This window comes from Melopsittacus undulatus, chromosome 17, assembly GCF_012275295.1.
Source record: "Melopsittacus undulatus isolate bMelUnd1 chromosome 17, bMelUnd1.mat.Z, whole genome shotgun sequence".
Classification (NCBI taxonomy): domain Eukaryota; kingdom Metazoa; phylum Chordata; class Aves; order Psittaciformes; family Psittaculidae; genus Melopsittacus; species Melopsittacus undulatus.
In genome coordinates this window covers 3734797-3757168 of record NC_047543.1, presented here as the reverse complement: position 1 = coordinate 3757168, position 22372 = coordinate 3734797, and the positions used below count along the sequence as shown (strand labels likewise).

The 22372-nt window shown below is 67.1% G+C and overlaps 2 protein-coding genes across 3 annotated transcripts; one reads left to right on the top strand and one right to left on the bottom strand.

Moving 5' to 3' along the window:
- Nucleotides 1–1374: 1374 nt before the first annotated feature.
- GJD3 (gap junction protein delta 3) lies at nucleotides 1375–2103 on the top strand. The gene has a single exon (XM_005139759.1). The coding sequence runs from the start codon at nucleotides 1375–1377 to the stop codon at nucleotides 2101–2103; it is 729 nt and encodes a 242-aa protein (XP_005139816.1).
- A 762-nt stretch (nucleotides 2104–2865) lies between these two features.
- Nucleotides 2866–22329, bottom strand: RARA (retinoic acid receptor alpha). Of its 2 annotated transcripts, XM_034070148.1 has the most exons (9): nucleotides 22266–22329; nucleotides 15901–16193; nucleotides 6120–6268; nucleotides 5871–6012; nucleotides 5000–5160; nucleotides 4743–4919; nucleotides 4398–4602; nucleotides 3684–3842; nucleotides 2866–3502 (listed from the first exon to the last, which is right to left on the bottom strand). In XM_034070148.1, the coding sequence occupies exons 2-9, from the start codon at nucleotides 16076–16078 to the stop codon at nucleotides 3291–3293; spliced, it is 1383 nt and encodes a 460-aa protein (XP_033926039.1). In that variant the 5' UTR covers nucleotides 16079–16193; nucleotides 22266–22329; the 3' UTR covers nucleotides 2866–3290. The 2 variants fall into 2 exon arrangements, with proteins under 2 accessions (XP_033926039.1, XP_033926040.1); XM_034070149.1 differs by lacking the exons at nucleotides 15901–16193; nucleotides 22266–22329 and adding an exon at nucleotides 10785–10972.
- Nucleotides 22330–22372: the final 43 nt, after the last annotated feature.

The following is a 22372-nucleotide window of genomic DNA, read 5'->3' as shown; positions in this document are numbered from 1 at the left end:
TCTGCATCAGGGACTGCAGTGACAGGACAAGGGGGGATGGGTTCAGACTGAAACAGGGGAAGTTCAAGTTGGATCTAAGGCAAAAGCTCTTCCCTGTGAGGGTGCTGAGGTGCTGGCACAGGGTGCCCAGAGCAGCTGTGGCTGCCCCATCCCTGGCAGTTGGACGGAGTTTTGGGTGACATGGTCTACAAGCCTGAGGCATCCCTGGCTGTGGCAGGGGTTGGAACTGGATGAGCATCAGGCCTTTTCCAACCCAAGCCATTCTATGGTTCTATGAAGCACCATGGCCCTGACAGCCTGGACACAGCATCTCAGAGCAGGGATGGCTGAGCCTGAGCATCCCCTGGGTACAATGCACCAGACCCACCGGGGAGAGCCCGGCTGCAGGCGAGGCCACAGGCAGAGCCAAGCCCTTCCCTCCCCTCCGGGCGCCCCTGGGCTGCTCTGTCTCTTTAAAAGGAGTCCAGGCGTGGCTGTTATCCCATCCCAGCCGGACAAGGGACCGGACAGTCCCGGTCAGCCCTGGACAGCCGCCGCCAGCAGCACTGGCACACCGTGGACCGCAGGCTCCGCAGGTACCGGGGCTCACCCCAGCGGGATGGGGCTGGGGAGGGAGCTTGGGGGGGACACAAAGGATGGGGAACGTGTGGTCCTGCCCCGGCTGATGTCCTTGGACCCATCTCTGGTGAGTCCTGGGGCGCTGGGGATGCTTGTGATGGGGTGAGCAGGGCTGGGACCGCCGGGTACCCCCTGCGAGCAGGACAAGGTGATGCCTCAAATCCTGTGCTCAGCTCTGGGCCCCTCACTACAAGGAAGACCTTGAGGTGCTGGAGTGGGTCCAGAGAAGGGCACTGGAGCTGGAGCAGGGCCTGGAGCACAAGAGATGGGGAACGGCTGAGGGAGATGGGGGGTTCAGATGGAGAAGAGAAGGCTCAGGGGGGACCTGATGGCTCCCTCCAAGTGCCTGCAGGAGGATGGAGCCAGGAGGGGCTGGGCTCTGCTCCCAAGGAACAAGGGATGGGACAAGAGGAACCGGCCTCAAGCTGCACCAGGGCAGGTTTAGATGGAGCTGAGGAACAATTCCTGCCCCAGAGGGTGCTCAGGCATTGGAACAGGCTGCCCAGGGCAGGGCTGCAGGCACCGGCCCTGGAAGTGCTCACACACACTCAGTGCTGCGGGTTAGGGGTGGCCTTGGCAGTCCTGGGAACGGTTGGACTGGATGAGCTTAAAGGGCTTTTCCCACCTGGTTAATGCCATGGTTCTATGCATTTGGGGTTGCCATGGGGTTGAGCTGGAGGGGCCGTGCTGCTGTTGGGGTCCATCCTCACGGGTACAGCATCCCCCTGGAGCTGACCCCGCTCCTGCAGGGCGGCCATGGGCGAATGGGGCTTCCTGAGCTCGCTGCTGGACGCGGTGCAGGAGCACTCGCCCATGGTGGGGCGGTTCTGGCTGGTGGTGATGCTCCTGTTCCGCATCCTGGTGCTGGCCACGGTGGGCAGCGACGTCTTCGAGGACGAGCAGGAGGAGTTCGTCTGCAACACGCAGCAGCCAGGCTGCAAACCCGTGTGCTATGATGCTGCCTTCCCCATCTCCCACTACCGCTTCCTCGTCTTCCACGTCGTGGTGCTCTCGGCGCCCGCCGCTCTCTTCGTCATCTTCGCCGTGCACCAAGCGGCCAAACCGGGGCACGGAGCAGCCCCCGGACAACGCACCCGCCGCCTCCAGCCCTTCTACGTGGGCAGTGTGGTTGCCCGCATCGCGGCCGAGCTGGGCTTCCTGCTGGGGCAGGCTCTGCTCTATGGCTTCAGGGTGCAGCCGCTCTTCGTGTGCCGCCGCCGGCCCTGCCCGCACCGCGTCGACTGCTTCGTGTCCCGGCCCACCGAGAAAACCGTGTTCATCCACTTCTACTTCGTGGTGGGGCTGGTGTCGGCTCTGCTCAGCCTGGCCGAGCTCGGACACCTCCTGCGCAAGGGGCACCCGCCCCGCACCGGCTGCTGCCACCGGCCCCAGGAGCGGGCACCGGCCCCCGGGCAACCGGCGGGGGCTACGGAGGAGCCGCGCTGCGGCCCCGGCCCCGTGCCCCGCGGGGACCTCACTGTGTAAGGCAGCGCTGCCATCGCTGGTGTGAGTTGTGGCCGTTCTCAGCCCGGTGCCATGCGCAGCCGTGTCCCTGGTTCCTGTTGTGGGCAGCGGATGAGCCTCACCCGCAGCTGCTGGAACAAAAAACACGGACAAACGGAAAGCAAACAGGTCCCATCCCTGCTGCCCCCCCCCCCCCCCCGGGGCTGTCCCCCACCCTGGGCTGGGGACAGCACAAACGCATCTGCAGGACAGGGCTGGCTCCTGGCACATGGGGACACAACCACAGCATCAGCAATGGGAAAGGCTGGGGAGCCCCTAAAGGGTTCTGCCCCATGGAGATGAGGGCAAGGGGGGATCCCAGGATGCCACCATCAGCAAAGTCCAGGTATTTGGGGTGCTGCAGCCCCGAACATGCCCCCCCCCCCCCCAAACCCCCACATCAAGAACGAGTCAGGCACTAGAATAAATAAACTTTATTCTGGAGCCAGCCTCCCCCTCCCCTCCCCCCTCCCCATCCCCCCGTGCCCGTGAGGCCGGGTTGGCACCGCAGCCCCCACCCTCCCTGGGGGGGGGCCGGGGCAGGGCCTGCCTGGTGCCCCCAGCTCTAAACCCACTAAAACCTCAACAACAGCCAAAAAAAAGAGAGAGATTTAATAATAATAAACTGTGCACCCCTCCCCCACCCCTCCCTCCCCCACCCCCATCCCGTCCCCACCCCCCCGGGCAGCACCCACCGGGCCCCCTCCACCTGCACAGGCCTAAAAACCCCTCCAAACTTTTACAAAGGTTTTAAAACGTATTTATAGATATTTATAGATATTTATATATATATACTTTGCTTTCTCTTCTCTTTTAAATGACTCTGCTTCCTCGGCGGGCGGGGTCTGCCTGGGTCCCGTCCCCCCCCCCGCACATGGCTGGGATTGGGCTGGGAGGGCTGGGGGGGGGGGGGATTGGTGCCTCGGTGGTCGCGATCCCATGGGTGCTGGTGCTGGTGGGGCCGGGGGGGGGTCCCCACGGGTCCCCGCGCCCCTGAAATGTGACTCAACCAACGCGCTGTGCCCGGGGCCGGGGGGGGGGGAGACCGGGGGCTCCCCAAGGAGTCCACCCCGGGCAATGGGGGGGCTGTGGCTGCGGTGCCGGGTGCGCCCCCCCCTCGCTGCATGCCGGCGGTGCCGGGCTCTGTCCTGGTGCGCGCCGGGCGCAGGTCACGGTGACTGCGTGGCCGGACTGCTGCGGTTGGAGCTGGGCGAGAGGCTGGGGCTGCAGCTGCCCGGGGGGGGGCCCAGGCTGCCTGTGCGGGGGCCGCCCGACTGCCCCCCCAGCGTGTCCATGCCCTCCGAGTTCTCCAGCATCTCCTGGATGAGCGGCGGCATCGATCCCGGGATCTCCATCTTGAGTGTGATCACCCGCTCGGCACCTGCGGGAAGGGTTGGGGTCAGCAGGGGGGTGACGGCATCCCCAAACCAGCACCCCCAAACCAGCACCCCAAAACCGGCACCCCCAAACCGGCACCTCCCAACTGGTAACACCCCCCCCCAGTGACTCAAGGGGATGCTTCCCTAGCACATGGAGCTGCAGCCCCTGTCTCCAGCCCTCACCCTTGGCGCTGATGCTGCGGAGATCCGTGATCTTCATGAGCATCTTGGGGAACATGTGGGGCCTGTTGGGCCTCCTCTTCCTCACGTACACCTTGAGCGCCTCCAGCAGCGGCTCCTGCAGCTTGTCCACCCTCTCAGGCTGCTCCAGGTCCTGGCGGTCTGAGGAACAAGAGGGGGACACGGTTTTTATGGGGGGTGGGGAAGCACACATCCCATCATTCCCATGGTGGGGATACTGCCCAGCTCCAGAGTCACTGCAATGGCTGTGCCATGGTGAAGGCCAACATTTGAGGTCTTCTTGATGAACCATTTAGGGATGGATGATGGGCAGCCAGGATGATCGGCAGGGTGACCATCCCTGCATCCCCCATCCCTGCATCCCCCATCCCTGCATCCCCCATCCCTGCATGCCTCATCCTGAACCCCCATCCCTGCATCCCCCATCCCTGAACCCCCATCCCTGCATCCCCTATCCCTGAACCCCCATCCCTGCATCCCCTATCCCTGCATGCCTCATCCTGAACCCCCATCCCTGCATCCCCCATCCCTGAACCCCCATCCCTGCATCCCCCATCCCTGCATGCCTCATCCTGAGCCCCCATCCCTGCATCCCCCATCCCTGAACCCCCATCCCTGCATCCCCATCCCTGCACCCCCATCCCTGCATCCCCATCCCTGCATCCCCATCCCTGCATCCCATGTCCTGGCCCTCACCTCCGCAGATGAGGCAGATGGCGCTGAGCAGTCCCGTCTCGGCGTCGTCCATCTCCAGTGGCAGCAGCTGGTTGGCGAAGGCGAACACCAGGTCCGTGAGGGGCCCGAACCCAGCGTTGTGCATCTGGGTGCGGTTCAGGGTCAGCCCATCCGAGAAGGTCATGGTGTCCTGCTCCGGGGTGTAGCGCGTGCAGATCCGCAGGATCTGGGGGTGAGCGAGGGCTGGGGGCTCAGCTGCCGTCCCCATCCCATCCCTGTCCCCATCCCCGTCCCCATCCCTTCCCCATCCCCATCCCATCCCTGTCCCCATCCCATCCCCGTCCCCATCCCGCTCCCGGCGCTCACCAGGATATCGAGGCAGGCGGCTTTGAGGAGGGTGATCTGGTCGGCGATGGTGAGCGTGGTGAAGCCGGGGAGCTGCTTGGCAAACTCCACCGTCTTGATGATGCACTTGGTGGACAACTCACTGAACTTGTCCCACAGGTCGATGTCCAGGGACACCCTCTGCTCCGAGCTGTTGTTCTGCGGCGCAAGGCAGGGGATGAGGGCACTGCAGAGGCGGCTGCAGCCCCCAGGACCCCCCCGGCCCATCACCAACTCACCGTAGTGTATTTGCCGAGCTGGCAGAGCGCAGGGAACGTGTCCTGGTGGGCTTTGCGCACCTTCTCCACCAGCTCCTCCACCTCGGGTGTGATGGTGTAGCTCTCCGAGCACTCCGGCTTGGGCACATCCTTCTTCTTCTTGTTCCGGTCATTGCGGACGGCTGCAGGGACAGCGGGGTCAGTGTCACCAGCCCCATGGCCACCAGTCCCTGCCCGAGGAGGGGCTCAGCACCAACACACTCTGGATCAAGCCCCCCCACCGCCAGTGACAAACATCCAGCCCTGCACAGCATTCCTTTAAATAAGCCCCTGAAGGCATTAGGAGGCAATGAGGGATGACTGTGCCCCGGGGGGGACACAACAACCCATCCCTTGCTATGGGGACAGTGCTCAGCTCTGCTCTACCAAACTGATACAGAGGAGGGAGGCATCAGAGACAGAAAATGGCAGCTGAGGCATCACACTCACTGTGGGGGAGTGTGGAGGAAGCAGCGGGAGCAGCCCCACATCCAGCAGGGATCAACCTCTGCAGGCCTGGACCCCCTCCCTGAGCTGCAGGGTCTGGGATGCTGAGGTGTCCCCCCCACCATAGCATCCATTGCCCCCCGTCACCCACCCCAGTGGTGCGGCCCCGCGGGGCACCGCCGGGCACCATGACAACTGGCATCAGACACCAGGAGGCCCCATCAGCATCATTTATCTCTGACATCATCCATCACACGTTGCCTGGGCAACCGTGGGGATGTGACACAAACCCAGGGGTCCCCCATCTTCCCCCGCCCAGGGCCTCCCTGGGCACATGGTGGGAGCTGCTGGGATGGCCCATGGACCCAGGCTGGATGCTCCCCATCCCATCCCTGTCCTCACTCACACTCCTTGGACATGCCGACTTCGAAGCACTTCTGGAGGCGGCAGTACTGGCACCGGTTGCGCGTCACCTTGTTGATGATGCAGTTCTTGTCCCGGTGACACGTGTACACCATGTTCTTCTGGATGCTGCGGCGGAAGAAGCCCTGGGGGGGACACAAACACCCCAATCAGCACCCAGCACAGGGACCCATGGGGACTCCCCTGACCCACGGGGACTCCCCTGACCCACGGGGACGGCAGCAGCTCTCACCTTGCAGCCCTCGCAGGCGCTCACCCCATAGTGGTACCCAGAGGACTTGTCCTGGCAGACGAAGCAGGGTTTGTAGATGCGGGGCAGGGGAGGGGGTGAGGGTGGGCTGGGCACGATCTCCTCCGAGCTGGTGCTCTGCGTCTCCACGGCTGCAGGGAAGGTGACAGCATTCAGGACATGGAACCCCCCCCATAGGCCCCATGGGGACACCCAACCCCATCCCACACCCCCCAGCAGCACCAGGGCTGGTCCCCGGTTGCGGTGACCTGTGCAGCCCACCCGGCCGTGGGGCCGAGGTCGCACGGGGCCAGCAGGGAGAGGACACGAGCTGGGAAGATGCAACCTGACATTTCCAGGCCACGGGGATGACGTGAGCTCGAGAGAGACAAAAACATCATAAAAAGGGGAAAAAATAGAAAAAAGGAAAGAAAAAAGCTGGGATGTGGGATCCCAGGAGCCCCCGTGCAGCCCTGCAATGGGGGGGGGGGCTGCTGCCGCCCACTCCCATGTGCAGGCACCGTGTGCACAGCCCCTGGTGCACCATGGTTAGGGGCACCCCCGTGCCCCAAAACCATGTAGGATGTGCCTGCCCCCCCCCCCAGCACACCAAAATCCCATGGGATGTGCCCATCCCAGGCTACCCCTGTGCTCCACTGCCCCCCAGCACTGCCTGGAGGTACCCAAGCCCAGGAGAAGCCCAGAGCACTTTGGGGTGCCGGCCTCCAATGTAGGGTGCAGCCAGGCAGGGGTTAAGAGCTCCCCGGCCGCTCCGGGATGTTTGCTCATGTTTTTCTGCAGCAGAGCCAAGCGAACCAGTCAAACAGGATATTAAAGGCTGGGCCCTACGGGGGAGCCCAGGTCCCGTCCCCCCCCATCCCCTGTGCCCCAAAAAAGGCCCCAGAATGGCCCCCCAAAAGGAGCCACACCAGGGAGAGGCCCTGGCCAAGGGCACCCACCCTGGTGCTGAGCCAAGGAGGGGCCCTATGCAGGCGGTGGGGCTTGCAGGGGTGATGGATGAGGGTTTGGGGGTCCCCAGCCCGGCTGTGCCACTGCCATGGGTGCGGAAGGGGCTCTGGGATGGGGGCAATGGGGACAAAGCCACCCATGAGGCTTTGTCACGACAGGGATGGTGAGCGTGCAGCATGGGGGCGAGTGCTGCAGGGTAGGGATGGAGCGTGTGGGGTGGGATGGAGCGTGCGGGGTGGGATGGAGCGTGCGGGGTGGGATGGAGTGTACGGGGTGGGATGGAGAGTGCGGGGTGGGATGGAGTGTGCGGGGTGGGATGGAGTGTGCGGGGTGGGATGGGAGCGTGCGGGGTGGGATGGGAGCGTGCGGGGTGGGATGGAGTGTACGGGGTGGGATGGAGAGTGCGGGGTGGGATGGAGAGTGCGGGGTGGGATGGAGTGTGCGGGGTGGGATGGAGTGTGCGGGGTGGGATGGAGTGTACGGGGTGGGATGGAGAGTGCGGGGTGGGATGGAGAGTGCGGGGTGGGATGGAGTGTGCGGGGTGGGATGGAGTGTGCGGGGTGGGATGGAGTGTGCGGGGTGGGATGGGAGCGTGCGGGGTGGGATGGGAGCGTGCGGGGTGGGATGGAGTGTGTGGGGTGGGATGGGAGCGTGCGGGGTGGGATGGAGTGTGCGGGGTGGGATGGAGTGTGCGGGGTGGGATGGAGCGTGCGGGGTGGGATGGAGCGTGCGGGGTGGGATGGAGCGTGTGGGGTGGGATGGAGTGTGCGGGGTGGGATGGGAGCGTGCGGGGTGGGATGGAGTGTGCAGGGTGGGATGGAGTGTGCAGGGTGGGATGGAGCGTGCAGGGTGGGATGGAGTGTGCAGGGTGGGATGGAGTGTGCGGGGTGGGATGGAGTGTGCAGGGTGGGATGGAGTGTGTAGGGTGGGATGGAGTGTGCGGGGTGGGATGGGAGTGTGCGGGGTGGTTTATGAGGACGTGGGGTGGGATCCGGGCAGAGCTTCCCAGGCGTCAGTGCATAAATCACTGCTGCCACTCGAGGGAGCGGAGCCATTAAAGTGACGGAGCCAACGTCGTCTATAATTTATCGCCTCTTTTATATAATTTAAGAACTTCCTGGTGGAGATGCAGATCTGAGAGGATTGTGCTGTGCTGGGTGCGGGGGAGACGGGAGGGGGAAGGGAGCCGGTTCCCCCCCCCCCCGGCCAGCGCACGCCACCAGCACCATGGGAATCCCCTGCCATGGTGCCACCAGCGAGGAGATGCGGCTGCGGGCACAGCCGCCTGCATCGCCAGGAGCCCCTCGTGGTGGCATCAGACCTGGGTGCCCCTCAGCAGCACCCAAAGGTGCTGAGCCACCAGGATGGGTGCAAACGTCATCTGGGGACACGGGGAACCCCGTGTCCAGGCTCCCTCCCTTCCCCCATCTCCTATGGAACAGGAGGGGCCCAGGCTCCGGCCCCCCCCATTGAGGAAGCAGAGCCCAGCTGCAGACCAGATGCTGCGGCTCCGGCTGCATCCCCCCTGCCCGCGGCCCCGCCGGCTGCTTCCTGCCCACACCGAGGGGACCCCGGGGCACCCCAGCACCCGCACCCCCACCCTGGCGTGGGAAAGCACCCGCGGGGCCAGCGCCATGTGCCAGGGCCTGGGGGGACACCGGGAGTCAGGGCTGCTCCCAGCAACCGCAATGGGAGCCAGGATGGGAGCCAGGCTGCAAGAGCAGCGGGATGAGGGGCAAAGGGGCTTCGGGGGGTCCACTGCACCCAAAGGAGGGTGGGTGCCCGCCCAGGGCTGTCCTATGGGTGAGGATTGTACATTCCCTCTGGGAGTGAGCGATGGGTGGGAAGAGGGCCCTGGGAGCCCTGAGCTGTGGGTGCTGCAGGGCATGGGGTGCCACTGGGCACTGCCACCCCATCTGGTCCCCACAGCACATCCTGCCCTGCAGATGGAGGCCCTGCCCCCCACCAGCATCAGAGCTTAGGGTCCCCATCACCCTGACTCATGCCACAATGAGCTCAGGGTGACAGCGGAGCCACCCTGTGCCAACGCACAACCCAACACCATGGACCCCCCAAGACCCCCACAGCACCCCACAAACGCCCCTGCATCACACGGACCCACACTGGCACAGGATGCCCATCACCTCAGCGGGCTCCTCCACTGCCCTCATGCCTCAGTTTCCCCAACCACAGCATTCCCAGGCCTCAGTACAGGCTCCCTGAGGAGCAGCTCTTCCCCATGTGTCAGTGAGGCAGCACCTCGGGGCCAGCACAGCCACTGCTATGGGGAAACTGAGGCACGGTGCGGTCACCCTGCACCTCGCCGCGGGCTGGGGACACAGCACCGCGGTGTGACATCAGGAGCGGGGCACAGAGCCAAGGAGAGCTGCCAGCGCCTGCCATTGGGTCGCGGTCACTGTGACCAGCGCCCGGAGGTGCCCTGGCCCTCCCCATGGCACCAGGGCCACACTTCCAATGGGAGCAGCAACCCACGGGGATGGGGCTCAGGACAGGTCACCCCTTGTCCAGGATGGGGCACACAAAGGGGACACAGTGGCCCCCAGATACCCCGTTTGGGACAGCACGACCGCAATGGGATGGGGGGGGGGGGCCACGCAGCCCCCGCAGAGGCAGGGGAGCCCCTGCGCCCTCCCCAGCTGCAGACAAAGACCCCTTGGCCGTGCTCTGTGCCAGAGGGAAGGAGCAGAGACAATGCAGGAGCAGGACCGGGGCCATGGCCACACTCAAACCCCCAGCACCAGAGAAGGGAGAACCGCCCCCCCCGGCCCCGTGCACCCCACTGAAGGCTCATGCAGCCGTTACCATGGGGCCTGTCCCATAAAGCCCAAAAGGACCATTCCTGGGCTGCTATTCCTGCCCATGGGCATCAGGCCAGGCCGGCAACATGTTATGGGGGCCCCCCAAAAGCAGAGCAGGGCCCCAGGTCCCCCATAGAGTGGCAGCTCAGGGTGCACTGCCTGCGCCCAGCAGAGGCACCCACACATCCTCTGCACCCTGTCCTGAGGACAGAGGGGACCCCCAGGGTGACACGGGGCTCTCACCCCCCCCCAGCACCAGTGGGGCTGCCTGGACCACACATCAGCACCCAGGACACCCCAGCCCAGGGGTCACCCTGACGCCCCCAGGGCCGTGGTTGGGGTCCCACACTGCTGCCCCCCCCCACCCGTGCAGCAGCAGTGGCGGCTCCGTTTTAAGTGGATTTTGTTGGAGCTCTTATCAGGAGGGAGCGGAATTCCCATTGGAGCTGGCGCTGGCACCGCTGCAGATCCTGCTCATGGGAAGGGGGTGCGAGGAGCACCCACAGGGCCCCAGCCCCCCCCGCGCTGGGCTCAGCCCCATCCCGACGCTCACCGAAATAGGCCAAGGGTTGTTCATGGCCGAGCTGGCGGCGGTGCCGGAGCTGGGCCTGGGGAACAGGGGTTCGGGCCGGGGGCTGTGTCCAGCACCCCCTGGATCAGCACCCCCGAGATCAGCACCCCCGGGAGCAGCCCCCAGGCCCCGCTCAGCCCCCGCACCCCCGGGCAAGCCCCCAGCCCCCCGCACCCATCCCCGCATTCCCACCCCCCCGGCCCGGATCAGAGCCGCGTTCCGAGGCCGCTCCTCCCGCCCGGTCGGGCTCCAGCACCGGCCAGAGGCGGCGGTGAGGGCCCGGCCGCCCCCCGGGGCGCAGGTACCTACAGCGGCCGGAGCTGCTCCAGGGCGGGGGGCGGCGGGGGACCCCTCGGGGCTCGGGGGGGCCGCGCTCCGGCACCAGACAGCCCCGGCCCGGCCCGTAGAGATCCATCCGCAGGAAGGGGCCGGGGGGCAGCCCCGCCACCGCCGCGCCCTCGTACATGGCCCGGGGCCGCTGCTCCCCCCGGACCGGCGGCGGGGGCGGCCCCGGTGCGGTCAGTGCCCCCCCCCGGGGCAGCCGGGCCCCCCGCGCCGCGCTGCCATGGCCCCGCCGGGGCTGAGCCGGGAGCGCGGCCCCGCCGCTCCGCGCCCGGGCAGGCGGCGGCGGAGGAGGAGGAGGAGGAGGGGGAGGGGAGGAAGGCGCAGCCCCGCCGGCTCTGCGGCTCCGGCAGCCCCGGTCCCTCCCGGCACCCGCCGCCTCCCCACAGCCTTAACCCGCTCCGCGCCGCGGGGCCGCCCCGGCACCGAACGGGACCGGACGGGGCGGGCGGCACCGGCCACGGGGACCGGGGGGGACCGGAGGGTCCGGGGCTGCCCGGCGGCCGCGGCTCATTTGCTTAATGGGATGCGGGTGAACTGCGGGTGAACCCGGCGGAAGGGCTCACCTCGGGCTGACCCCCGGGGGTGCGGGTACCACCGGGGCCGCGGAGCGGGGCTGTGTGTGTGTGTGTGCACACGCGTGTTCACATGTGCAGCCCCACTGCAGAGCGGCCCATGCGTGCTCCCGCTGCGCTGGGGCACTAAGGGGGGCGTTTGTGGGTGTGCACATAGGGCAGCCCCTGTGCATGCATGTGCTGCACTGTGGCACTAAGGGGTGCGTTTGTCCGTGTGCATGCGTGTGCATCCCTTCTACACACACATACATGTGCATGGCACCAGGCACAGGAGCAGCTGAGCACGCGAACACGTGTCTGTGTGTGTCCACACTGATGTGCGTTTGCATGTGGCCCATAGCACCACACTTATCCCTCCCCATCTGTGCATACAGGCCACCACTGGCGGTGACACCTCAAAGCGGTGACACCAGCATCACGGTGGGCTCAGCACCACTCTCTGCACCAGACAGGACCAGACCCATGCCAAGGACCACAGCAGCAGTGCATGTGGCCTTTGCCATGTGAATGCGGGCCCACCTCTGCCCCACGCTGCCCACCAGAGGGGTGCCCTTAGAGTGGGAGCTCAGGACACTGCAGAGCCCAGTGAACCCCAGCAGGGGTCCTGCCATGGGCAGGGTGTGCAGCTCAACCCTGCACACGCAGCAAGGAGAGAGCATGCATGAGATGTGCATGCACACACGTGTGTGCACGCATGGCAGCATGCACACACACATGGACAAGCAGAATGCACACACAGAGCAGAGTGCACACACACACCCCAACACTGAGGACACCCTCCCGCTGGCATGGCCGCACTCAGCACATCCATGGGTCCCAAAGTGAGCAGCAAGGGGCCCCCCAAAGAGAGGGGGAAAAGGGGAGGAAAACACAGAAATGAGTAAGAAAAAGGCTGGGAGGCGTGTGTGTGTGTGTGGATATGTGCATGTGTGGATGTGTGCATGTGTGTGGATGTGTGTGGATGTGTGGACGTGTACATATGTGTGTGTGCGTGTGTGGATGTGTGCATGTGTGGATGTGTGCGTGTGTGGATGTGTGGATGTGTGGATGTGTGTGCATGTGTGTGTGTGTGCATGTGTGTGGATGTCTGCATGTGTGTGGATGTGTGTGTCTGCATGTGTGTGGATGTCTGCATGTGTGCATGTGTGTGCATGTGTGGATGTGTGTGCATGTGTGTGTGTGTGTGTGCATGTGTGGATGTGTGCATGTGTGTGGATGTGTGCATGTGTGGATGTGTGCAAAGCAGAGCGGTGGCGCCTGTTTAAATAATAATAGAAAGTCAAAGGCTTTGCTTAGCCAGCAGGTTTCTGAACAAAAGCCCAGCGCTCCTCCAACTTCCTGCAGCGAACATGACAAATGTCTGCTTTGACTCATTTACCAGCGCTGGAAAGAATGTGGCTGCGACGGAGGGGACGGCGGCCGGTGGGCACCGCGCAGCCCGGCCGGTTGTGCCGTGCACGCAGGCCCCGCCGGGCAGCGCTTCCCGTCCCATGCCGGAGGAACAGGAAGAAACAGAGATTAAATAAAGCAGAAACCAGCCCAAAGCCTTAACGCAGAAGCCAAGAGGAACTGGGTGACGGGAGCACCCCGCACGCGACGGCAACAGGGACACCCTAATGCCGTGTCCCACTGCCCAACAGGCAGCCTGGAGGTGCCAGAATGGGGTTCCCCGCTTAGCAGCATCCCCCCCCCCCCCCAGCCCTGCTTCCTCCTGGCACCACTCATGGGGGACAGACAGGATGCTCCCATGAGCGTGATGGAGCCTTGGCCACAGAGCCCATGAGGACACCACAGTGCCCACAATGGGCAGCTTCGGGTCACAGCCCCCACAAACCCACCCAGCACAGCCTGGGGTTCTGGGTGCAGGGCCCCAGCCCCTTCCCCCCCATCCCCGTGCTGGCACCTCGGGGCCCCGCTCACCCGCCCACTTCAAAAGACCCCATTTATCCCCTTCAGCGCCTTTTGAGCGCGGCGAATTCCCGGCTCCCCCCGGCCCCCGTGACAGTGATAGAGAACCTCCGCTCTAATGGGCTTTCCCAGGCCGGGGGCCCTGCGCCCAGCGCGGCCTCATCAATCTTCCCCCGGCGGCGGAGATGGGGAGGCGGCCGAGGGGTCCCCATCCCCGCACCCCATCCCCGGGGCTCCCCAGCCCCGAGCGGGGCCCCCTGCCCCCCCCTCCCCCCCCTCCCCTCCCCCCCCCGGCTGCAGGGAGCACGTTTTGCTCATTAATTTTTAAAAATTAATTAATTACGGGCCCGCTGCGGGAGGAGGAAACCGGAGCCGGGGGGGGGGTTGGGTGACAGCCGGGGCCCCCCGGCCCGGAGCACGGGGCCACGGTGGGGGCCCATTTCCAGCCATCAGGCCTGGGAACCAGGGCAGGGGGAACCCCTCATAGCTCCCCGTGGGCAAGGGAAGGGGACCCCCCAGGACAGCCAGACCCAAAGCCATCACCGCCACACACCCCGCCATGTGTGCATGGGGGCACAGGCAGCCCAATGGCACATGTGGCACAGGGCACACATGGGCACAGCGGGCGCTGAGCACGCCTGCACACCCCCCCCTCCACACTCAGCCTTGCACATGCTTGTTACACGTATGAACCCCATGTACACACATATAACCCCAGCCACATGTGGGCACAGCTGGCAGCACCCACGCACAGCGCCATGGACACACACGGATGTGCACAGCCCCTTGCATGGCTGCACACACAGTGAGTGGGGAGAGGTCCCACATCCACCACGAGTGCCCCATGCTCTGCACCCATAGCCTGGAGCCCTGACCATAACAATGGGTCCCAGGGCACCCAGGGACACCCACTGCAGGCTGAGGGGTGCCACCGGCCTCCCCCTGCATCCACACCTGGGGCAGCCCCAGCATCACACACAGGATACAGCCAATCCCATTCCCTGGCATCCCAGGAGCCGGATCCGGCACCAGCAGCCCCAAGACCACCAGATCCCCATCCTTACACCCACGGCCCCAGCACAGCTCTCAGCCAAAACCGGGGGGGGGGCATCTGCACCCCCAGGAGGACCCAGCCAGATAGGCCTGAGGGCTGCGCAGCTGCAGCACATCTGGTGAGGGTGGGATGGTGGTGAGGATGGAGGCGCATCAGGAGGGGGGGGCACTGCACCAGCCCCCAGATGGGACATGGATCCCAGCAGTTTCCTCCTGGCCCCATCACCAGAAGCAGGAGCATCCTGCCCACACCCCCCGAACACTGCAGGACCTACACAAACACGACACCCATTAGGCTGGGTGGGTGCTATGGGGGGAGCACAGAGAGAGCCCCCACCCCCTGCAACGTGCTCCCCACCAGGGAAAGCGAAGGGGAAACTGAGGCACAGCCCACGCGGGGGCCACCAGCCCCATTGTCAGACATGGGGGGAGACTGATGCGGGGGGACAGAAGAGCTGCCCCCATCCCGTTCCCACAATGCCAGGCGTCGGGAATGGCCCCAGAGCCAGCGCGGGGGAGGGGCCCCACCCGCCGACTCCCAGTCGCTGAACTGGTCCCACTGGGTCCCACCGCCGCCGGGGCGGCTCCGGCGGGGACAGCACCCGAGGCCGGCCCTGCCCGGGCCTGCACCGTCCCCCGCGGCCAGGGATGGGGTGGGGGGGGCCCCGCCACACCCCGACCCACGGCGGCCTCCCCGACGGCGGCTGCCGCGGGGCACCCATGGCACCGGGCGAGGGCACCCATCCGGCAGCTGCCCCACGGCACCCATGGCACCGGGCGAGGGCACCCATCCGGCAGCTGCCCCACGGCACCCATGGCACCGGGCGAGGGCACCCATCCGGCAGCTGCCCCATGGCACCCATTGGGGTGCAGGGAAACTGAGGCACGCTGCGGGCCGCGGTGCCGGGAGCACCCCCGCGGCTGCCGGCGCTGCGGGGCGGTGATTACCGGGGCCGTGATGGACGACCCTGTCAGGGGGAAATTGAATCAGGAGCAGACGCGATGATTGCCTTCATCGCCTCCCCCAGCGCGGCCCCCACGCCGCCGGCGAACAAAGAGCCCCCATGGGCACACGGCATCGGCCTCCCTGGCCACTGCCGAGACCCCTCGGTCCAGCCCGGCCTCGGGGTGCTGGGGACAGACAAGGGCCCCCTCCCAGCCGGGGTAGACACACGGCCATTAACAAAGGCACAGCAGCAATGAAGTCACACACGCACCCCCCCCCCCATGCCTGTGCCTCAGCTTCCCCAGCAGCACCAACGGGGGACACGCAGGGAGAAGCACCCGGTACTCCCCTCCCACCTGGAAGGAGCTGGTGCCCCAAAGAGAGCTTCCCATTAGTGGCTGTGAGCAGGGAGACCCCCCCACACTGGTGCCACCACCCCAGCGCTGGTTATGGACCATTATCACTGGAGCAGCACCACGAGATCAGCACCCGCATCCCAATCTGAGGACAGATCCCAGCACCCAGGGGTCCTCACACCCCTCCCCAGCACTGGGGGTCCCACCAGCCCCCCCATAGCCCCCCGAAGAGCCGCAGTACTCACTGGCAGGAGAGGGGGTGCTGTATCCACTGACGGGCAGCTGGTGCTGGATACCAGCAAGTGTGCTGGGCGGTGAGAGCCCCCCCAGCATGTGGGGGAAGAAGAAGGCGTAGGGGGGCACGGGGTAGCCATTGAGGTGCCCCCCTCCAGGAGTGGGGCAGGAGCTGCTGTTGCTGGCCATGGCGAGGGGGGGTCTCCGCAGGGTGGGGGGCTCTCAGGCGCGGGGTGCAGGGCTGCAGAGCATGGGGCCCACAGGGACCCGCTGCCCGGTGCTGTCCTCACTGGCTCCTGCGGTGCTGTGGGGGGAACAGAGAGGGGGTCAGTGATGGGCACCCAGCAGCCGTGCCTCAGTTTCCCCATTCCCAAGGGCCACGTCCCCTCCCGGCCCCAGGAGGGTGCAGGAGCCGAGCCCAGTGCTCCCCATAGGATTAGCAACAATCCCCCAGATTAATGACACCGGGACAGGCAGGCGCAGGGCACTAATCCGGGTTTAGCGGGTGATGGGGGGGATGGTGTGGGGACACTGAAGCCCATAGGGCACCCCCTCATGCCAGGGACCCAGGCCTGCTCCCCCCAGCCTTATCCTGGGAGTGGGGCACATGGGGCAGCTCCCCTTGCCCCAACCTGGGGGGGGATATGGGATGGACGAGCACATCAGGGTCCCCTGAGGACAGTGGCCCTGCTCCACCCTGGCTCTGCTGTCATGGCCACGGCCCCTCCACCTCTGCTCCACACATGCACTGAGCGTGAGGGGCCTCAACCTTGGTCATGGGGCAGGAATGAGGGGGGGGGGCTCAGGCTCTGCCACAGGGCTGGGCTGTGCCCATCGAGGTGCAGCCTGCACCGTGTGCCAGGCGATGCCGGAGCTCCCACGCCAAGGCAGGGACAGGGACCCTGCGCCAGGCCGGGGGGCGGCGGTGGGAAGCGAGGTCCGGGGGGGCGAGGGGGGGGCACGGGGCTTTCACAATCCGGGCTGGCTGTTTATTTAAGCCCTGGCGCGGGGCCCGGCGGGGGCTGTTTATTTGCCGAGAGTGTTGGCTCCCGGCCTGGCGGAGGCGGAAAAGGATCCAGAGGAACAAGGCTGGGCCGCCCGGCGAGGCGCTGGGGAGGGGCTGGGACGGGCACGGCCCTGCCCGCCCCACCAGCACCCAACTGGGAGCCCCCCATCCTCCCAGCATACACCAGCACCCGCAGCTCCAGCGCGGCTCCCACCCATTGACACCCGCTGGAGCACCCTAAGGGCAGGCACCCAGCAATGATTGGGGTGAGGGTCACATCCTCCCCAGGCACATGATGCTGTGGGATTCCAGTGGGCACAGCGCTGGACACCCGGTCAGCATCATCTGCTTGGACCAAGCTTGGCACCAGGGAGGGGACAGACCTGGCACATGGCATTGCAGGGACACATAGTGGGGGCTGCTCATGGGGGGATGCCCATGGCCCCCAGCCAGGCAGTGGTCCCCACACCGCACTGGCCGGGGGCAGCAGGGGGGATGGAGGTGTGGGAAGCACTGTTTATGTCTGGCAGTGCCAAGCGCTCACCCGGCACCGCGCCAGCCGCAACGGGACCCAATTACTCAACAGGCTCCCCCCGCTCACCACCAGCCTGGGACCGAACGAGGCCGGCACCGGACACCCCAAACCTGCTGCAGGCCCCGACCTTCCCAATGCCCCACAGGGGCAGGAGGGTCTGGGTCCCACTGACCCCTGTGCCAGCGCAGACCCTGGCACATGGCTGCTCCCAGCCCAGGTGTCACGGGCATCCCGAACATGAGTCCCGGGTACGGCCGATGAGGTCCCACTCCCGGAGAGCCCCAGACCGGCAGCACGAACCGGGGCCGCGCAGCCCTCGAGAGGGGCCCACGCTCGCCCTTCCCGGCGCCTTTTCCTCCAGTCCCCGGCAGGAGCGGACGGGCCCCGGAGCTTCCTGGAATCCAGCGCCGCGTTCCAGCCCCGCGGAAAGCGCTGCGGGGCCCGGGCCAAATCCCAGCCCCGAGGAACCTCCCGCCCAGGCCGGGGGTGGCCCCGGGAGCGGACGGACACACGGACACACGGACGGGAGCGCTCCCAGGGCTGGCAGCAGCGCGGCTGGGGGCGACCACGGCTGCCAGAGCCGCTTTCACCCATGGACCCCAACAGAGCGCACACCGCAACAGGGCCGGCAGCACTGGCACAAGACCTCCAGGAGACCCCTTCCAAAAGCACTGCGATCCCGGGTTGGATTCATTGCCCAACCTCAGGCACAGCCCCTGGCACAGCCAACGCTGACCACAGAGCACCCAGCATCACACCGGGGCTGCGGTACCAACCACAGCAGCCACCCCCAGCCCTGCCTGCTGAGGGGGCCAAGCAGCACCTCCCATCCGCGAACCGCACCCCCCCAGTGCAGCAGCACCCCCAGCCCCTGTGCCCGCATCACAGCACCAAACCCAGCCGCGCTTCCTGCCGGGGCACACGGCGATGGCAGCGCCAGCACCCGGATGTGACACTCCGGGGAGCGGGGACACCGCCCTGGCCCCCCCTGGCACCGAGGGGACAAGCGGGGCTGGGGTTGCTCTGGAGGTGCCTGGCAGGGCAGCGGCCAAACCCTTCCTGTCATGCTTGCGGGCACCGTGCTCCTGACCGCAGCTTCCCCTCGCCGCTATCGGTTCCTGGGCAGCCAGGTTTCAGTTCACCCCCAGATTGGCTGCCACGGATGCTGGGCACCCCGAACTCTGCCACCCCGCTCCTGTGCCACCCCGAACTCTGCCACCCTGCTCCTGTGCCACCCTGCTCCTGTGCCACCCCAAACTCTGCCACCCCGAACTCTGCCACCCTGCTCCTGTACCAACGTAGACACCTCCACTTCACTCCTGTACCACCATGCTCCTGTGCCACCCTTGTGCCCTGCCACTCCTCTGCCTCCATCACCCCAGCCCCCTGCCAGCCCAGCCCTGCCCGGGGCTGCTGCCCACATCCCCCAGCCTCACCATAACAGGTCACAGACACATCACGGTGCCAGGCACCCCCGCGGCACCCAGGCCTGGAGCTCTGGGTACCACACGGTGCCGGGGGGAGCCCGGTGGCCCCGCTGCTCCGGCAGCCTCCCGGGCAGGGCAGGAAGCGCCCGCGGAGCCGCTGTGCGGTCGAAGCCTGCGGTTTCCTTGCTGCTGTCAGCGCTTGGCCCGGGGCGGCCTCACACGCGAGGCCAAGGACCGGCTGCCCCCCAACCCCCCCCTGCCCCCCCCGGCTCTATCACCGTGATTCGGGGGGTGCGGGGTCCTCTGGCAGGGCCGCACAAGAGAGACCCCCACCCCATATCCCCGAAGCATCTGAGCCGTGAGTCACCGTCACGTTTCTCACGTCCCCGGGCAGGCGTGAATCATGCCCCAGCCTGGCTGCAGGGCCGGAGCCAGCGGCACACGCTCGGCACAGACTGCGTGTGCCGGAGCTGGGGCTGCCACAGCCGCGCTCATGGGGATCTGGGGCTCAAGTGGACCCCAGGAACTGCATGGGCAGCACTGATGCCACTGCGCCCTATGGACCAGCATCAACCCACACGTGGGCACAGCGACACTGCGGTGGGGATGGAGTCCTTGCCAACACCCCACGGGGGCCCCATGGCGTGAGCCCTCGCCCCGTGGGTCCTCGCCCCTGACACCCCCATGTCCGGCTGCCGGCTGGGAGCCACAAACTGAAATTCCACCTGTTGTGGCCAGGCCGGCTCCGGTTACTCCGGGAACGCGATGCTCCGGTTACACATCCCGCACCCGCCACCGCGCTCCCCATTCTTCTGCGGGAACAGGTGCCCGGCCCCCACCACAGCCCCCCGCACGGCACCGCCACGGCCGTGCCACGTTACCACCGGCACCAGCTCTGCACCGTGGGTGCTGCATCCTGGGCGCAGCAGAACCAAAGCACCAGCCGTGTCCATCACCCCCACCCGTACCCACAGAGGGGACACCCCTGGCTCCGGCTCAACCCCGATCCTCAGGACGAGCCCAGGGAAGCCCCAGTCCCGCTCCCTGCCCCATCCTGCTCCCTCGGATCCCGGGAAGCAGCAGGATTGTGCCGAGGCAGCCCCAGTTGTTTTTAGCCCTGGATGCGGCGCAGCCGGCGCCCTGGGAACGGCGTGCCGGGAACAGCGCGGCCCCAGACAGCCCTTTCTGGCTCGGCGACAGCCGGCAGACAAGTGCAGCCGGCTGCGCCCGCGGCATGGGGCCGCTCGGGACACGGCACCCGCGGCTGGCGTGGCACAGAGCAGCGGGCGGCAGCCAACACCTCCGGACACCGGGTCTGGTGGCACCGGGGCCTGGCTCCGGGACCAGGTCATGCAGGGATGGGACCTGGGGTACCTGGGGGGAACCAAACCGCCGCTGCCTCGCACCCAGGCTGGCTACGCAAGGGCACGCAGACGTGTGCCATCACCGTGTCCTCTGGCACCGCCTTGGCAACCGGGGGCCGGTGCAGGCCAGGACGGGTATAGCGGCCCCTCACCGGGCCCTGCCATGAGCTCCCCCCCCCCTCCGCTAAGCCGCCTCCGGCCGCAGGGAGATTAACCCATTTTCTGTAATCAGCACATGTGTCACCACAGATATGATCGAACCCCCCCGTGATGCCAGCACCGCAGCCCTTCCCCCCGAGGCCTGGGGCTGGCACTGCCATGGGGAGCCCTATGGCATGGGGGTACCCACAACATGGGCCCACAGTCCCAGCTGAGAGTCCCCATAAAGTGCTGCAGCAGCACCCCAGAAGAGGCAAAGGAGCACCCCCAGTGGCAGCACTGGTGGCCCAGGACACGCTCTGCCCACGGCCGGTGCAGCCGAATGTGGCACGTTGACATGCCAGAGCCTCCTGGTTATAAATAGAGCCGGAGCCGCTGCGCTGGTGAATCCCAGCGCCGCAGGGCAGGCGGTGGCACGGGCCCTCCCCGGCTCACCGGCCACAACGCTGCTCACAGCACCGGCACCAGGGACACAGCGGGTGTGCAAGGACAGCCGGGCATCCCTGCAGGCACAGCACAGGATGAGGCATCGGGCACTGCCCTCTCCCCACTGTCCCAGTGCGCACCCACAGCAGCTGGGTCACTGGGAAGGGCCTGCAAGTTGTGGATGAGGGTACCAGGCACCCACTGGCATCCCCAGCGCCAGCACCCGTGGGTGTCCCCGCACCAAGCAAGGTCACCCTGAAGGGCAGGGCGCGGGGCCCACGGGTGACATATGGCCCGGCAGCGGTGGCTGTGGGGCTGCTTAAGCCACGGAGTCGTCACCCGCTAATCCCAGCTCCGAGGCTGCGGTCAGGGCTCCGCACCCACAGCTGCCAAACGGCGCCTCCCAGCACCCCCGAGCGGGACAGGAGAGGGGCACCAGAGTGGGGACACCCCCGTGTGCCCCCAGCACCCACTGGGCTGTGGGACAGCCCCTGCCACCCAACGAGGTCAAAGGTCAGAGGCACAGATTTGGGGGACACCCCAGCTCCAGCGGGCAGGGGGGCTCTGCACCGACCCCCCCCCCCCGGTTTGGGGCGCCGCTACCCATCCCGAGGGTCCCCCCATCTTCGGGGTCGCAGAGTGGGGTACAAGCGGTGGGGCAGCCCCAGCTCCCCCCCATTACCGCCACCACCGCTCCAGGAGGACCCCTCCGGGGCTCCGCCACCCCCGGGCCACCCCCGGTATGTGCGGCGGCGGCCGCCGGCCCCCCCCCGGCCCCCCCGGCCCCGCCGCCGCGCCAGCGCCCTGTCAGCCGCGGAGAGCGATGGCTTCCTCCGCCCGCCGGCCAGGAAACGGCGCAGACGCCGCTCCCGCCCCCCCGGACCCCGGCCCCCTGCGCCCCCGCCCCCCGGCTCCGCCGTCTGCGCCCCGGCTTCCCCCCCCGGCACCCCGAAAAGGGGAAGCGGCCCCGGCTGAGGGGGGGGGGGGGGCGAACGTGGCTGCGCGCACCGGTAACGGGGACGGGGGGAGCTCGGCGATTCCGGGGGCATCCCCCAGCCCCGCGCTCTATGGAGGGGACCCCGGACCCCCCCCTGGGGTGCGGGGTACCCCGAACCCTCACAAGGGCGCCGGGGGAGATCCGGCCCCCGGAGGGGGGACCCCAGCACCGGTAACCGGAGAGCACCCAGCACCGCCAGGGCCGGGGAAAACGGGGGCAAAGCCACGATCCGGAACCGCGGCGGGGGCAGCGCTGCGGCTCCGCGGCTCACGGCAGCCTCAGCCGAGCGGGGGGAGGGGGAGATGGACGCACCGGGATCCCCCCCCCCCCCACCGGGAGGGATCCCCCCCCCCACCGGGAGGGATCCCCAGTAAGCGGAGGGGGATCCCCAGAGGCGGCGCCGGATCCGCGGCAGGATCCTCCCTCCCCCCCGCGGAGCGATCACAGGGCCCGTTCCTTTACCTGCTCCGGAGACTTCCCCGAGGTCCTCAGCACCGGGAGGCTCCCGGGGGCGGCTGCATGGCGGCGGCGGGGGGGGGGGGGGAGCCCCGGCCTCACGGGGGGGTGGC

Bases quoted from the DNA above. Each gene is read 5' to 3' on its own strand.
- GJD3 (XM_005139759.1), top strand. From the start codon at position 1,375: ATGGGCGAATGGGGCTTCCTGAGCTCGCTGCTGGACGCGGTGCAGGAG.
- RARA (XM_034070148.1), bottom strand. From the start codon at position 16,078: ATGGCCAGCAACAGCAGCTCCTGCCCCACTCCTGGAGGGGGGCACCTC. The intron at 6,269-15,900 runs GTGAGTACTGCG...CCTTCCCTGCAG, and splicing joins CAGCACCCCCTCTCCTGCCA to CCGTGGAGACGCAGAGCACC. The intron at 3,843-4,397 runs GTGAGGGCCAGG...CTTGTTCCTCAG, and splicing joins CATCTGCCTCATCTGCGGAG to ACCGCCAGGACCTGGAGCAG.